Source organism: Battus philenor, unplaced genomic scaffold, assembly GCF_028537555.1.
Source record: "Battus philenor isolate CCGP_79_NKW_IND1 unplaced genomic scaffold, ilBatPhil1.0.hap1 SCAF_21, whole genome shotgun sequence".
NCBI classification, from domain to species: Eukaryota; Metazoa; Arthropoda; class Insecta; order Lepidoptera; family Papilionidae; genus Battus; species Battus philenor.
Genome location: NW_027181684.1, coordinates 11,710,240 through 11,728,241, shown reverse-complemented (window position 1 = coordinate 11,728,241; position 18,002 = coordinate 11,710,240). Strand labels below are relative to the sequence as shown.

The 18,002-nt window shown below is 32.9% G+C and overlaps 2 protein-coding genes across 2 annotated transcripts; one reads left to right on the top strand and one right to left on the bottom strand.

Moving 5' to 3' along the window:
- Positions 1–1,233: 1,233 nt before the first annotated feature.
- LOC137923320 (arrestin domain-containing protein 2-like) lies at positions 1,234–8,276 on the bottom strand. The gene is made up of 7 exons (XM_068766539.1): positions 8,185–8,276; positions 7,893–8,085; positions 6,797–6,946; positions 4,868–5,082; positions 4,053–4,232; positions 3,320–3,508; positions 1,234–2,520 (listed from the first exon to the last, which is right to left on the bottom strand). The coding sequence occupies exons 2-7, from the start codon at positions 8,020–8,022 to the stop codon at positions 2,128–2,130; spliced, it is 1,257 nt and encodes a 418-aa protein (XP_068622640.1). The 5' UTR covers positions 8,023–8,085; positions 8,185–8,276; the 3' UTR covers positions 1,234–2,127.
- Positions 8,277–8,731: 455 nt separating this feature from the next.
- On the top strand, positions 8,732–17,598 carry RIOK2 (RIO kinase 2). Its single transcript, XM_068766459.1, has 8 exons — positions 8,732–8,876; positions 8,946–9,087; positions 10,347–10,515; positions 11,433–11,642; positions 12,742–12,933; positions 13,894–14,065; positions 15,374–15,499; positions 17,151–17,598. Exons 1-8 carry the CDS (start codon positions 8,811–8,813, stop codon positions 17,568–17,570), a joined length of 1,497 nt encoding a protein of 498 aa, XP_068622560.1. The 5' UTR covers positions 8,732–8,810; the 3' UTR covers positions 17,571–17,598.
- The last annotated feature ends 404 nt before the right edge of the window (positions 17,599–18,002 follow it).

Sequence of the window (18,002 nt, the reverse complement as noted above, 5' to 3'; positions counted from 1 at the left end):
ATTTTAAGCCATGTTGCCGATTATCTGTCAGGAGTGCCTATTCAGATCATACACCCTGTGTCTTTTGTACATTTAGTAAGGCAATTAATAACTGGGTAACTGCATTAAAATTCGTAATCAATAAAACCTTTTTTTACATACAAGTCCGCCTTTGTTTACCAATTCGCCTGTTGAAGAGACGATGTGGACAAAATTGAACCCATGCAGACACAGTAAGTACCTGTTCACTCAGACCTCAGACCCGGGTTATATTTCTCCGGATATATAGATGCTGGCGGATTGTTCTATACTTGGACTGCGCAAATCAGAAATGAAGAATCGAAATGCCTTCAAGGTAATTGCACCGTCAAAAGGAGTGGATTGTTCTTCTACTAGACCTATAGAGAAATGGAGATGGGGGATACTGGCCGGCGGTGTTCACGACTGAAAAGTTTCTTAGAAACAAATTCATTATTACGTAAAGTCGAACAGCGTGCCCTTATTCCGAATGAAGAGCTTCGAACTGATATTTTACCAAACCATCCCATAGGTGGCAGCAGTGTTCAACACTTGACCGGACCTGTGAAACCGAGTAAGCACTTGCCCTGGTGCGAGATACACCTCAACTTACTAAGACAAATTTTACCAGCTAATTTGGCTTTAAACTCATGGCGGAATAAGGTCGTGGAGTTCTGCAGTGCATTCCCTAAAATGAAGTATAATATTGTAGGGGCAATATTACATCAACGTCGGTGCATCGAAAAGGGGAATTCCATAGAAATAATATTGTTGATTTAAGTCGATATAAATACGAGCGAGGCTCAAATGAATATATACACTTCTACTTCTGACTTCGTTTTGTTACCTACCGGACCTAGGAAGAATCCCATAACATCAACAATATAATATAAATATAAAAATTCAAGAATCAGAAAAACAGGCCATTGTTTCATGTATGTCGGGCAAAATGTGCATAGTGGCAACACTAAAAGATTTACATCAAAGTAACATTAGAAAACAATAATAAAATGACTTAAGTATTCCATACAAAAAAATTGAATCTTCCTCCCTCCCTATTAAAAGATAAAATAATATCAAAACTAAATTAAAAAAAAAACTAGTTTCTAAACCATTTTAAAATGTAGTGAATTATAAAATAATTATTATAATTATTAACAAATTTATAAACTTAGTTGATATAATCACATATTATCAAAAAAATATCAATTAATTTTATTTAAATGCAGATTATATAATATGGCACAATAAAATGTATAACATTAATTTTTAATTTCTTTGTATTAGGTTTATAACGAAAACTCATATCCTCCAGACATGACAATTGTAATATAGACTAGTAAAAACAAGGCGTTCCGCGCCAAAAACTTGTTAACCTAAAAATTTTTTTTCGAGTACAGATAATATATTCAAATTTCATCCAATTTCTAACATTGATAAAGCTTCTTATATAGAAAAATATGTATATTTATATATAAAATATACACTTGCATTATATTAAAGTTATATATAACCAATCTAATATAACAATATATATGTAAATCTTTATATTTTAGCTCTTTATAGTTTAAGTCCAGTGAAGTTTAAATCGAGGTGATAAGATGCTATTTATATATATTGTACTTGGCAGTGATGAAAGTCTGTATTTAGACCACATCAGATAGTTTTAATTGTCAATATTGACAAAGCAAATGCTCTTAGTTGATTTTTTAAATGAATCACATTTATAATAAATATCTTTCAAAAATCCTTAAACAATCTTTATCAGACGCATTACTAGCATTATGTATCGCTGGTGATGACTTATGGATCCAAAAGTGTTTGTTACCGATGGGCCTTATAAGGAGGCTCAAAGTCACCATGAGATTATGGAGAGAGTGTTATGCTCGGATCTTCAGAGATGATAAGATCAGAAGAACCAAAGTCATCCCAGAAGAATTTCTCGTCTGAAGTGGCAGTGGGCGTGGCATATCATTTGTGCGTTGTAGATACTTCACCAGTTGGATCAATGACATAGTCAAAGTTGCGAGAAGTTACTAAATAAGAGCACCGGTCATCAAAGCTATCTTAAGGAGATGCCTATTCTAAGTAGTAGGCATCTATTGGCTGTCATGATGACGAAGATGATGTTTATATTTTAAAACCTATTTCATAAGGCTCTGGCTTCCCTTCAATCGGGTAAGGAGCTGTTGGTGTGGGATATGGTAGATTTGGACTGGACCGTGCATCAATGAGAGGAATGTTCACATTTATGCTGTTCTTACTGCCATATGGAGAATGGTTCATTGTGTTTAAATTATTTATATTTGCATTATACTGTATTGGGCCTTCTCCGGACATGTATGATGGAGGGAAAGATGTTGGTGCGAGGTTCGGGTCAGGAAGGGGCGCTTTTGGCAGGCTATGGATCATCGGGTGGATGTATGGAGCACCTCCTGTTGATATCTCTAACGGTATCATTCCAATGTATATTTCACTCTCATTATGTAGGTCATTGTTGCATCCCGATAGTTTGATAGTTACCTTGAAAGAAATTGAAGTTTATTTACAATCAACACTATGTGAAGAAATACTTCATATAGCTGACATACCTACAAATAAATTTTATTTTATATATATTAAGGGGACCAAAAAGTAATGTCGCTTTCTTATGTTAAATTCACACGACTACATTTTTAACAAGTTTTTATTTCTAATCAACAATATATTCACCTTCGATATCAACAAGTTTTTGCTATCTAGTATACAAATTTTCAATGCTGGAGCGGTAAAAATCAATCACGTTTTCTGCTTCTTCTAAAATATCTACCTTTAAATTAATAATTAAGAACAGTATGAAGTCTACAAGGTCTAACTTGAAGGTGAAGATAAATGTCACTCTACCACTCTCATTGCAAATCTTTAACAGTGGCTTAAGTCCAATAGTGGACATCTTACTAACATAATGAAATTATCAAATGAATAAAAAATTTCAAAGGCATGTATTGTTAACCTTTTGCCTATTTGCTATAATTATTTCAATACAAAACAACTTTATGTAAGTCATTTGAACTTTAAGTACATATGCACAGGCAAATATTTTATTAATATTTCCAGTATCAAATTGAATTCTTCTATAGTGATATCCCTCAACTTAGAATGAAGGTATGGGTTCCAAATGCACTTTAATCTGAGAAGAACTCATAATAAGTTAGATGTGTTTTTTTTTGTGATCACTTTAACAGTTTCCTTAGCAACAGAACAATTATTTCTCAAGATTTATCTGCTATGTAATTCTTTATATTGTAATATAAATTTTGTCTCAAAACTCAGTTTTACATACCTTGAAGAAGTAACCAATGTCTATAATGTTACAGTTTTCTAGATTCGGAGCTATGAACTCAGGTACCGGCATATCACACAAGTAAACCCGCTTGGTTTTCGCCAAAATTGGCCCCTTCTTCATTGTGGCAATGACTTTCTCTGGAGGAATATACTCCGATACTGGATCACGACTGTGGTGTCTCTCTCTCTATAAAAAAGTATACTCTTTTTCAGTTCAATTACAGATATAAAATGTGATAAGATTTATTTATGTTCATATTAATACTTGACCGGATAGATGCTTGGTCCAAGACTGACTGGTGGCCGAGAATGTGACAAGATATGGGAATACCCCGCAATAACAACCATGATACAAATGAAAAATTACAAAATGAAATTCTTAGGCAAAATTAATTCTTGAGATAAGACAAGGTCGAATATAAAAGAAAATCTAAATGTAGGATCCCGCAGAGAAGGCGAAAGAAGTGAGTACGAAAGGAAAGATAAGAAAGAGTAACCAAGATATGGCGTAGGAAAAAAACAGAGAAATAAATGAAAGATATTAAGATGGATGAGAGCGGAGCATGACAATAATAATATTCAGAGAAAAATTATTAATTTTATAAATAGTCCTTAACCATGATAAGGGAAGTCCTCAAAACAGAAGCCAAAAAAAATTACTGTCTTAATTATTATATAAAAGAATACTATCAATAGTTTTAAAATTTTTTTACATTAAAATTATATATTACCATAACTAAATGGAAGATAATTTTAGATATCTCCGTGTTAGAATGGTTCTGTGCATCGATGGTGATGGGCAAGCTTTGTCCAGGACAATAACCAGACACGGGCAACTTTATCTTCATCGTAATGGGTTGGGAGCTGCAGCAACAACTGTAGAACTCTTCAAACTCCATCTCAATCGGTCTCTAAAATTTTCATATTTATAATTAACAAAGAATATACTTCTAGATTAAATAAACATGCAAATAGAAAAGTAGATGGAATTATAATGATATTAGGCAACATTAAAAATAGCTCTGATGTTATCTTTTTAATATTTTCTTCCACAGATGAAACATGAACCTATTTATTCAAGAGAGCATATGTGCTGTAATTTGCTGTGCAAGAGCCCAGTTCGGTTTAATAGATAATCAAGTTTCAAATTTCAGAGACTTTTTTAAAAACTATATTAAACACTATATGTGTTATATTTATAAAAATCCTATTTTGGGACTTTGTATGTAATGGGAAGTGATTCCTCTAGAGTTCATTTTGGGACTCTAGTAATGTCGTTTCTGCCGACACATTATACAGTATAACCGTTTGATTTTTACCGCTTCTGCATTGAAAGTTTGTATACTAGATGGCAAAAGGTTGTTGATAATGAAGGTGAAAATACTTAAAAAAACTTAATAAAAACTTGCAAATAATGTAATCATGTGATTTCAACTTAAGAAAGTGACATTACTTTTCTGTCCCCCTAATACATGTACAACAGTATTTTTGTACACTAACAAGTCTGTTTGTCAGTGGTTTCATCAAATCACACATGGTCACCTACCTTAACATCTCCTGTAGTGTCCTTATTTAAATCCATAGGTGCGACAACTTCAAAAGTTTTCACCAGCTGTTGGATAAAAGTCGGCGGAAGTTCAACAGATGCAGTTATTTTGTAAGTAATATTCCCCTTATCACCATCGAAAGAAGACGGCACATTGTATGGTATTTGGAAAGCAAAAGGAATAGAGTGTTGTCCAGCTGGAAGAACATTTATCCCTGAAACATAAATTTCTATTTTGTATACTGGAACCAATAGCCTCACTACCCATCAGCCAAAAACAATCTGGTAACTTAATGACGTCGACAGCCGTTATATGTACCCGAACAGGCTTTCACCTGCCGCGTATAGCTTCTCACAGCGACACTGAATCAGTCTTGATCTTTAACAAATTTATGATGAGATTGTGTTACATTAAAAGCGAATATTAACTATAATGTAATTAACACAGTGTTTGTTGTTATTCAGATGTGTCAATATGTTGGGTTTTATTTTAATAAATGAAAAATTGATTAGACAGTGGCAATATTGTTTCATTGAATTTTCAGTGGCTTTTCGAGGTGTGGTAGCAATAAAACCTTTCAGGCTTGTAATTATTACTGGCACACTTATTTGTAACCACAGCTGCAAGTAATTGGGCATATTTAGGTTATTTAATTATTAAAACTGCCTAACAATAACAATGGAGTGTCCTAGAAATCTGATTAACTATTTTTTTTCCTTTAGATAAAATTAGTGCTGTCTTCATTCATATTACTGCAGTCGGCTATAGTCGACGTTCAACTGTGGGTAAAGTTTTTTTACCAATGATACATACATACACAACCATACCAAAGTGGGTAATACATAAACTCAGTATTGCCAATATTGGCTAGTATAAAGTAAATGCACACAGGCTTCAATAGCGTCTTATAACTTAGACAATTACATAACCTAATATTGCTCCATTTATATATACCTATCCTTTGTAAAGTCACATGACAATGCCTTTACTAATTATAGAGCTCAACAGAATCCAACGCTACACCGAAGTACAGTGTAGAACATCCACCCACAAGATAGACAAGCGACCTTATCAAGGCCATTGGAAGACACTGGATGCTGGCCGCTTCCAAACAGTTCAATTAAAAGTCTATGGAGGAGACCAATATCCCGTAGTGGTCAATCAACAGCTGAAATGATAATGAAACTGCTAATAGTGGAAAGAAACTCTAAGCATCCATCATCTGAATAAGTTGTCTTCTTATGGTTATAATAAAATAGATCATCAAACTCTAATTACCACCTTTATAATCAAGGTCATAGATTCTCAATGAAGGTGGTACCACCCCCTCCTAAGGCAGGCATTATGTTATATTAAAAGCTAACAACTAAGCCAACTATAATTATAATCCTTTTATAATGTAAATGTATATTAGATAGGGATCTTATATGTTAAGTGCAATAGTTAATAAACTTATTATCTTGGTAAATATACATAACGGTAATAGTTATGTATATTTTAGGCCTGGATTGTAAAGAATGAAACATTGCTTCCCATACTACCAGAATTACGAGCAGTGCAAACATAAAAGACCAAGCACATTGGAAGGCAGGGCCAGACTTCAAAAAACAACCTTCCTGTCTGAGTAATCCTGTATTAAATTACTAATCATGGAGTCAAAGGCTTATCCTAGTTAACATAATTTGTGAGATAACTCCAGGAGTTTTTAGGCCTAGATTCAGTTTTTTTAAATATAATGATATATTTTTGTAGATAAGTCATATCTCTCACCAAGTATCTTGCACTTCCTGTTTTTGATGTTGATTTAAAAAATACTTGTTCTATGGTGAAAGATTTTCAATAAATACTCATACTTAAGTTTTACTTAAAGAAAAGTAAAATCCTTAAACAATTTGTTTAAAAAATTTGATAAATTAATTGAAACCTACCAGTGCCTTCGGAAACACATTGTACAACATTGAAGTACAGTTCATAGCCCTTGTACACCACATCCTTGTATGTCTTAACACCTGAGTACATCTCTACTTGCTGTTCAGTCCAATTAACATTTGCTTCTCCATTATAAGCAACTTTTATAGCTGTGAAATAATTTTAATAATAATAAAAATTAATATAAAGGTAACACTAAAAATAAGAGTCAAGACGAAGAGATGAGTAAAAAACAAAGTATAGCTGTCTGGGCTAAAAAATATGAACCAAATTTCAAAATATACACAGATATATAGTTTCTTAGTTACATCTAACAGATTACATGAGACTACGAAAATCTAGCTAGAAATATTGTTGGCCTGATGTAAAGATTTTGAATTGAGCATAGTTAAAAATTATTGAGAAATGGTAGCCTAGCAGTCGAAAACTGAGACTTAAAACCTCAATTTGCGGGTCTAAAACATTTTATCCTGGGATTGATTCCCAATTCACACTATGCATTAATTACACAGGATTACTGGCCACTACACACTGCACAGAAAAGATTTCAGAGGATTGGCAGAAGTGTCCATTGTGTACCATAATGCTACAATTTGATTGCCAACCCACTTGTCAATAATGATATACCTCCCCATAGATATATTTGGGGGGGAGACTTAGGCCTTGCAGTGGGCATCTATCAGCTGAAAAAGGGAGAGAGAGAAAGAAAAATTACTTCTCTAACAAACTATTATTACAGTTCTATACTGTGGTCATTTCTACCTTATATATTATTTATGCATATGCATACATAAAATGTAATCAATTACCACACAGGATGTAAAGATTTGTTTGCTATTATACTACATAATGATACTTTGCAATAACTTGCCTATGTCTAATTTTAATGATTCTTTGAAGATTCATTTAAAATCTATATAAATCAATAAAAATGTCAAAGGAATACTTATGCAGTATATAGTTATACAAACAACTAGCAACCTAGATTTATTTAAAATACTATAATGAAAAAAAAATTACCTGTTGAGAAACTCTTCAGACACAGGTTTGTTTATCTTACTCAATAAGTAGAAGGGATATGAATGATTTAATTACCTGAAAATTGTAGTGGTTTATCTAATTCGAAAACAATTTTTCCTGATAACACTTGCCCGGAATAATAAATATCAAGTGGTTCATCCAGGGTAATAGTACCGTTGTTAAAGCCCATGCTGTTTAAATTCATTTTAAACTTTTCTACCGTGTCTCAAGGCCAAAAAATTATGGTAATTTTGTTAAGTAAATTAAGCTGCAAATACAAAGTACAAAAAAACATAAGCATAAATTATCCTAGATGTCAATAAAAAAATAAATAAACCAAAAGTGATATAAATAAACATTTACTTACTGAATACGTTTATTTAGAACAGAGGTGAGAGGAAAGTTTGTTGTATACAAAGAAGAGTAATTATCTGAAAAATAAAACATAAAATAACCTAAACTGGGATTAAAAATCACTGTTCAAAATACATTCAAATTAAAGCGACATTTGCTTATGACAGATAAAATGAAGAGAGAATATGTAGATAACAATAGAAATTCTTATTATTACTAATTCTTTTAAAACGATTTATGTTACTTTGTAAATATTTTTTAAAGAATCCTTCCTTTACTTTATTAATGATCCTGCTATTCCTTTCATTTTCTACATTTCCTTTGTTGCAAGGTATGGAGTAAAACTTATGTATTTTAATTTATTAGTATTTCTGTGCAATTATGACAATATACGGAGGGTGTTATTATATTCATATGTACAGAAATTATACAAACATAGTAATATAATATTACAATATATTTATTGTATAATGATAACAATACTTTTTATGGGTGTATGACTATTATGTCAATGAAAGTAACGTCAAATATATTTTTTTTTCTTTTGCTTGTCACAAGTCTCGATGAGCATGTTTTTATTATTGCCTTATTATATCCGAACTACATTTGTAAAAATTGTCAACTAAATAAAACTTTAAAATGGGCAAATTAGATGTAGCGATTTTGCGTTATCTGTCCGGCGAAGACTTTCGTGTACTCACAGCGGTAAGGTTTAAAAAGAACAATGATATTAATTATAATATAACCTGCTATAATGCTCAGTATATTTCTTAGGTTGAAATGGGAATGAAGAACCATGAACTAGTCCCCGGTTCGCTGGTAGCGTCTATAGCAAATCTACGTCACGGAGGAGTTCACAAACTTATGAAAGAACTGTGTAAACACAGGCTATTGACATACGAGCGTGGCAAACACTGTATGTATATATCAATAAATTTTTTAGTATATGAGCCAAATTATTGGTAACAAACGTAAAACTTTTCCACAATGAGTAAATATACTTTAGATGAACAATTTATATCTTATAAAGACCAAACTAGTCATTATTTTGTCCGGTTATCACAGGTTCTCAACTGAAACTTTATATATGCAGAGAATATACATAATAATAATAAAAAATATATATAACATCAACTTTAATAGCTTATTTAGATTTTGACATTAATTGATTCCACAAGACATTATTTGATTCAACAAGATAAAATAAAATGTTATAATTAAATAAATGAAATTAAAATTGTTCTAGTAATCATTTTCAGTGAGTAGCAAAATAAACCAAAAAAATATTATTTTAAGAGTGAAAACAAAAAGAGTACAAAACAGCTGTTTCAACTGTTTAACAACAAAAACAATTTCTTTATTTGTGTAATTATAAGGTGAACATTGATTTTTAAGATTTTTACTGCCATATAATAAATCTGAATTATTATATAATAAATTTAAAAGAGATTAAAGGTAATGTAAAGGATAATTTAAGTAATTATAAATCTTTGGAATTGTCATTATTGTTGCCATTTCAACCCCTAGCCACGCAGTGTAAGGCATACACTTCCCCCAAGGATATCTGTGGGAGGATAAAACATAATTGCCCCACTTGGCAGGCAGGAAAGCAGTGTGCTGTTATGGTACCCAGGGGACACTGCTGCCCATGTACTGGACACTCATTTGTGAGCAGCGGCAATCTTATATAATTAATGCACAAAATGTGAATTATATAAGATTGCATCCCAAGAATTGAACATGTTTCCTAAAATCATACCAAGACTTGTACTTATGGACTGCTGGGATACTACTGCTTGGGCTGCTTTGCTAGAAATGTGTAGCTCTCCTGTTAAGGATAATGTGAAAGTGATCATAAACCCTTTGAAGTTTATTGTAGGATTCTGTCTGGTCAATGTCAGTTTTATATCATTGTAGTGTTTACTTGAACAATGTCTTTATAGTATGGCTCAATTAGTTTCTGTGATAAATTGAGTGCTTCTGACATTCTTCTTGTGACAAACAGAATCACTACAAATGATTCTAGTTGGAGAATAGTATGAATAAATAAATGAGAAGGCACTTAGTACTTTGAAGTCTTTTTTGGTGTCACATAGTTTTTACATTCAGTTGTTGTTAAAACAAAAAAAAGGGGAATTTCAATGTTGAATTAAAATTGCAACATATTATTTTTAGATGATGGTTACCGTTTAACAAATGCTGGTTATGATTACTTGGCTCTCAAAGCTTTGACGAACAGGAAGGTTATCGCTTCATTTGGTAACCAGATAGGAGTTGGCAAGGAGTCCAATATTTACACGGTGGCCGATGAGGATAGAAACCCTTTGTGTTTGAAACTGCACAGGTATTTATATTAATATGTATATAGTTTTATAAGATACTGTCATTTTGGCCACTATTGGGAAACAAACTCATCAAGAGATACATTGTCCTGCCATGCAAGCCACTTACAGTAATATGTTGATGAATAAGGGGGTAAGCCAAACTCTTTGATAGTTAGTCTCTTGTTCTATCTCTGCAATTGGTTTGCAAGCAAGTGATATTGCCCTAATTCTGCATGGAGGTGCAAGTAATTTTTTCAAAATTTATGTTTTTTTGAGCCAAGACTAAATAGGTATTTATATGGAATGCATGACAAAATACACATTTATGTATTTTACTCGTGTATAAATTTTTTCAAAATTAGGTGAGTAATTAATAATTGGTTATACTGATTAGTGAAAATATTTCACAAATTTTAAGGTGCATTGAAATATTTCATATGAGAACATTGTAACAATTTGACAAATAATAGGATTAAAAATAATTCTCCAAATGTGACTCAGGTTGCTGCATGCTGGAGACCCACAGTATAGAACATAACAATTACTAAAGAAAGAAGAAAATAGGTTCACACCTTTCTCCTAAAACCGAGTAGTCAAACTATACATCGGGTGACAAATCAGACAAAGATTTTTTTTTAAATTTATTAGCTCAAAGATTTTGGATCCACAGGCTCTGAGTCTAAAAAAGCTGTAAAAGCCAGAAAGGCCAACAGTGTCTAACATCAATTGAATAAAGCATAACCAAAAGCAAACTGTCTTTGTTAGCAAGATTAAAGTGCACAGAGAAGTTACACTGTTAGTTTTTATATTCAACATTCTTTCCATGACTTTTTATCTCTATTTGGAAATTAAAAAATAGAAATCCAAGAAAAGAGTCCTGTTTTCATATATGATTTTTGAATGCCATTTTTTGATTTACTCATTTTCTTTCATTTAGATTGGGCCGAACCTGCTTTAGAAATGTAAAGGATAAGCGAGATTACCACGCTCACAGAAATCGTGCGTCATGGCTGTATCTCTCAAGAATATCAGCCACCAAAGAATTTGCTTACATGAAGGCTTTGTATGACAGGGGTTTTCCTGTCCCCAAGCCTATAGACTTCAACAGACATTGTGTTGTTATGGAGCTTGTGCAAGGAGGACCTTTGTAAGTGTTCACTATAAATAAGTTTTTTTAAGTTATATCTGTCCATAGATTCATTATTATTAACTTGTCAGCGGATAAGTGATCATTGCAAGGCATAGGCCTCCCCCAAAGATCGCCTTGATGAACAGTCTTGTGCAGTCTGCATCTAGCAACCTTAACTAAGTTTTCTAAGCCTACCAATTTTTCTAATGAATTAACTCTCTCTAAGTTAAGTTGGTGAAGGCACCAACTTTTGGACCAAAATACTGATGCCGGCACAGTATTCCTCTAATTTCCTGTGTTCATTAGAGTGTCTATATTAAAAAATATAGTGTTATGGCTTTCCCTTCCCAGTCGATGACAATTTATAGCATAGCATTATATATATTAGGAGGACCGGAAAGTAATGTCACTTTCTTAAGTTAAATTCACTCAACTATATTTTAAACAAGTTTTTATTTCTGATCAACAATATGGTTACCTTCATTATCGACAATATGTTGACAGAAATGATATTACTTTTCGATTCAAATAATAGATCTTTGGATTGGTTAAAGATATGAGAGCTATGTCCAACACTGACATGATCACCTTGACATATGATTTACATTGATTAACTATTTGTTTGGAATGTGACAAGTGTAGTAATCCAAATTTTGAAAATACTCTATTTTACTTTATTATCAATTATAGCTACAGAGCTATACATTCTCCTCTCTAAAGCTTTTACCCATAAAATCAATCTCTCTTTATATGACAATTCATTACTTACACTTTACATATATTTATTTTCACTTCCACTTATATATATATATATATATATATTTTTATATATATATATATATATATATATATATATATATATATATATATATATATATATATATATACACACATATATATGTATTATATTATATGTACTATATCTGTCTATAAACTTTTTTTGTGTATATAAGGCTGTTTGCTGTCAAAGACCTCCTCTCACTATTTCCATACAATCCTATCACTTGCTGTTCTGAACAGTTTGTGTTAGAGTGTTGTAGGCTACTTCCTGTTGAGTAAACATATTAGGAGAGGTAATATCCCTTAATGGATTTTAAAAGATGGAGATAATTTTCAGGACACATGTAACTTCAGTTGCTGATCCGGAATCACTGTATGATGAACTGATGAACCTCATAGTGCGTTTGGGCAACTGTGGAGTGATACACGGAGATTTCAATGAGTTCAACATAATGCTGGATGAAGAAGGTCGTCCCATCATCATTGACTTCCCACAGATGGTGTCCACTAACCATCCTAACGCTGAATTGTTAGTATATTCTTTTTGTTGTATATAGATTAAACTTTATCAATTATCATCATTATTTCAGCCACTGTTGGACATTAGCCACACCCACAGATCTCTAATATGATAAATTGAAAGCGGCCTGGGACCAGCATTTTCTAACAACCCTATGCTGCGCTTGTTAGTCTGTGGTCTTCAATCTAGAGCGTTAAGGCTCCAGTGGTCATCTGTTCAGCACACTATATGGTCCTGCATGTATATAGCCTGCCACTTGGGTCGTAGAATGACTGTGAGCTCAAATGATGATCAAAACGTAAGGTGAAATTGTCATTTAAATCTCCTGGGTATTATTGCATGTAAATTTTATTCTAGGTTTTTAGGACTGTCTATAACATTTGTCAATAATTGTAATGTCATTTGGTTTGTCACAAACTAATTTTGAGATACAAAACCTCTTTCAATGTTCTGTGTCTCAAATGTCTCAAGTCTCGATCGGTGCCTAATTAGCCCGATTTTTTGAAAAGAAAAAGCATCAAACTTGGCTGATCTATTTCTGCATCACCATATTCGCTTGATTTGGTCCAAGCAAATTCTAGTTATTTAACAAACTTGAAAATCCAATGCGGAGAAGCTGTTTCGACATAACCGAGGAGATAAAAACGAAATAAAAATTCTTGAAGGTATTAAAAAGAAGGTTAGGAAAAAGACTATTCGGAATGTTTCAAGGAGTAGAAAAATTGTTTGCAAAAATGTGTTTTATCAGACGGAGATTACATTGAAGAATAAATAAAGAATTTACATTATATTAACAAATCCACCAACCTTTTTGATCACAGCAGTATTAATAATCAAAAATAGATATAAAAATGAATCTAGTCAAGGAATATAGATAGCAGTTATAATGGTAGTACTATTAAAGTTATATCAAAGAAAGCGTTTGATTATTATTTATATATTACAATAATATCACCCAAATATTCTCAGGTACTTTGACCGCGACGTGAAATGTATACGGGAATTCTTCAAGAAGCGCTTTGGTTATGAAAGTGATTTGTATCCGAAATTTGACGATCTGGAACGTGACGACGAGATGGACACCGAGATCGCTTGCTCTGGGTACAAGAGGACTAAAATGGTTGATGATGAACTGCTTCAGGTGAGTTTGAATTTGGAATAAACAAGTTGATTGGCTCATTTGTAACAAAAACCAATTATATAAAAAACAAGAAATAATGTAAGAAAGGATTTTAAAATTCAAGATACTAAATATTATTTTTTTTTTGTTTAATATCAGTCTTGGTAGTTTTTTTACTACAAAGTTATTGGCGTTATACGAGGTGATTAAAAAAAATTTAAAACCCTCTTTAAAACTGGTTCTCATATAACTTATCCAGTAAAAGCAAATATTAAATGAGGCTTGGTTTTACAAATTTTGTATACTTATTGTACTTAATTAGGAGAAACGACTAAAACATCCAAATATTTAATGGAATCAAGCGTTACCTCGCGTAAGTCCATCCTAAGTAAGAAAAGGACCAATATTTAGCCACTTACGCACATGCAGTGGTAGTCGTGCAATGAAATGCACCGCCCGCCAGCCCGCTGATAAATGCGTATGCGGCATTTATCAGATATAGAAATAAAATCCAAGGTAGATAGATATACCCGGACGACTTATTGTCGATTCTGGACAGAAATCCATACTTACTGCTAGATAACATATATAAACAACTAGCTGACCCGGCCACGCGTTGCTGTGAAAATTTAAAAAGTGGAAATAATTGAATTATACGGTATTTCGTTCACTACAAAATAAATTTAATTAATTTTATAGCGTCAACAACACGTGGTAATTATGCTGTTAAAATGTAGCTTATATGACACGTTCGTAGATTTACCATAGCAGCGCCATCTATTGATTACTTACTCAACCCAGTCGAAAGGTATCGACATCTGTTAGAATCATTTGGAGTTAACAGATAATTGTGACTGTCAAATAATAACAGACAATAATTAGCAATAAATTAAAATTGCGACTATAATTTGAGATTTAAACTATCCTATCTCTCAAGTTAGATCGAACTGCACATGGTGTGCGAATTTTATTATAATCGGTTAAGTGGTTTAGAAGTCCATTGAGTATAAACATTGTGACACGAGATTTATATATATTAAGATGGTCATGTATTTGCATTTACTTTGCAGTGAAACTGCTGGTTTTTTTCGACAAGCGAGAAACCTCTCACATAGTCATGCTTCTATTTATTTTTTATACACTCCTATGTAATATCTCGGTTACCAACCAGTTATAATATTTGCTATCAAATTAAACTAAATTATGTAACTTGCCAACTTTAATATTTTAGGCTTACTTGACAGGAACAAGTTCTACAAGTGTTTTACTTGTATGTTTCAAAAACAGAAACATGCACAACAGTAATACTTAGTTGGTGTTACATTTCAGGAAATGGGTATTGGACTTCAAGTCTCTGATGATGAAGAAAGTCAGTCTGAATGTGATGATGATGCAGGTGATGCGGACACAAAGCCAAATTACAAGGATAATGAAGTTGAAGCACTCAGGAAAGAGGTATGCTATAGGCATGTTGATAATATAATTTTTTTAAGAAAAATTTTACATTTCTACTACTTTACTTACTATTTACATTTATGTATATTTCCCAACATTAAGATATGCAAAATTGAAGTAAATCTATCAGAAATTTGATAGGTCGCTGATGTAATAAAAAGTAACATAGACTACATTTAATTTAAAAAATTTCTTCGTAAAATTGTACACGCGCTAAGGGCTATAACCCATAAAAGAATTTTTCAATAAATCTACTACGAAATACAACATACAAACAAATAATAATTTAAATAAAATCGACTTTTTTTAAATTACGCGGGCACAGGCAGTGGTGTACCTAATGACGTAAGACCTAGGAACGAGACGTTCAGAAATTAAAGAAGAACTAAATATTATTTAGTTTTAAAAATAGTAGATAAATCGAAATTTCTGAAAAATAATATTGTACCTATATAAAGACCGACACCAGGCGGTAGAGGTTTCAAGTGGAGAAAGACAACCAGAGATATTGGTACCAATTAATTTTGTAATTGGGATAAATATAATTATCGGTTTCTATACAACATTAATATTTTAGTAGAACTAGTGAACATTATTGAATAGAATTACAAATTGATGCTAAGTAAAGTTCTTAAAATTTTGCAATGGTATTGTTGGTAGATGTAAATTCTCAACTTTACATGTATGTATCCACATCGTGAAGGTGTCGCGTTGTAGACGCCAATTACTATTCTCGGTTAGTAGTAACGTTTATAGAGTCTCGGGGCTGACGACTTATGTAACGTTTATAGAGTCTCGGGGCTGACGACTTATGTAACGTTTATAGAGTCTCGGGGCTGACGACTTATGTAACGTTTATAGAGTCTCGGGGCTGACGACTTATGTAACGTTTATAGAGTCTCGGGGCTGACGACTTATGTAACGTTTATAGAGTCTCGGGGCTGACGACTTATGTAACGTTTATAGAGTCTCGGGGCTGACGACTTATGTAACGTTTATAGAGTCTCGGGGCTGACGACTTATGTAACGTTTATAGAGTCTCGGGGCTGACGACTTATGTAACGTTTATAGAGTCTCGGGGCTGACGACTTATGTAACGTTTATAGAGTCTCGGGGCTGACGACTTATGTAACGTTTATAGAGTCTCGGGGCTGACGACCTGCGCAACAAATTTTGTGAACTTGCAATACATTGGCGTTCACTTTCACATCAGACTCTTCTCTACTTAATCGAGTTAAATGATCTTGCCTTTGCTTAAGCCAATTCTTGAATTAAAGCACTGTTTGCTTTAGATAGGCTTAAATAATTCAGCAGCAGATTATACAGAGATTTTTAATCACTTTATACAAATTGTTTTTAGAATAGTTAATAGGATTTTTATATTATTAGGATATAATTAGGATTCACTGTGGTGATTGGCAAGTCATGGTTATTAAAATATTTTGAAGATATGTAGATAATAAAATTGTACATATATGATAATGACATCATTACTAAATATTGTTTTTTTTATCTGTGATAACATGATTAGCTATTCCCTAATATATGTTCGTCTATTATTATTTAAATTAGCTCTATGTTTTTCGAAAACAAGTAATTAATAAAGTAAATATGTGATAAATATATACATATCATTCTTTTTCTTTATCAGGTTGAGGAATCAATAATGAATGATGAGAAGAAACCGATAATCGAACAGATAACAGAGAAGACTGATGTCTTGACGATAGAACAAGCAAAGAATGATGAGGAAGTTCCCGAACTAGTGCTGAATGAAGAATCAAAAGATGAAAAGGAACCAGACTTTGACAAGAATTCGCAAAAGTACCGTTTAGCGATGATAGAGAAAGCGTTGTCCGACGTCAGGTCGATGAGGACGTACACTTCCGCCAGCACGATAGCACCAGAAGTAGTAAAGCAGCAAGTGAAGAAGAATTTAGAGGATAGACAGAAGAAAATGGAAAGGAAGAAGGCAATTGCAAAGGGAGAGGCCAGTGCAGTAACGAGACAGAGGAGAGATAATAGAGAAACAATAAGAGAGAGTCACGGGTTATGGGGATGGGCGGAATAATGTTATATAAATAAATAAATTTATTAATTTATGTTTTTTATTACTGGGGGCGTTGTTGGAGTTTCTACAGCCACTCCTCGCTTCCCGAACTGACAATAATGTTAGCCAGCTGATATTTATCTACCAGGCCGAGATTTACAGGCGCCTTTAAGTCAGTAAGCTAAGCGCGTCTTCAGTGACAGCTCAAGCCGAAGGCCCCCCTGGTGGTCTTGGCAAAGGTCACTCCATGAAGCGTCCGCCTCAGAATTCGGCGGCTTCCAAATTCAGTAACATAGACCGTGGTGCATCACGTGACCGACTGTACATTATTTAAAGGACTTCGGTCTGCCTCTGAAATAGAGATAGGAATTCAAATCCAGAAAAGCAATATTCTCCTCCTAGTAGGCATCAATCAACTGCCCCCCCATATTCCTAGGATTGTGCAGAGAAATA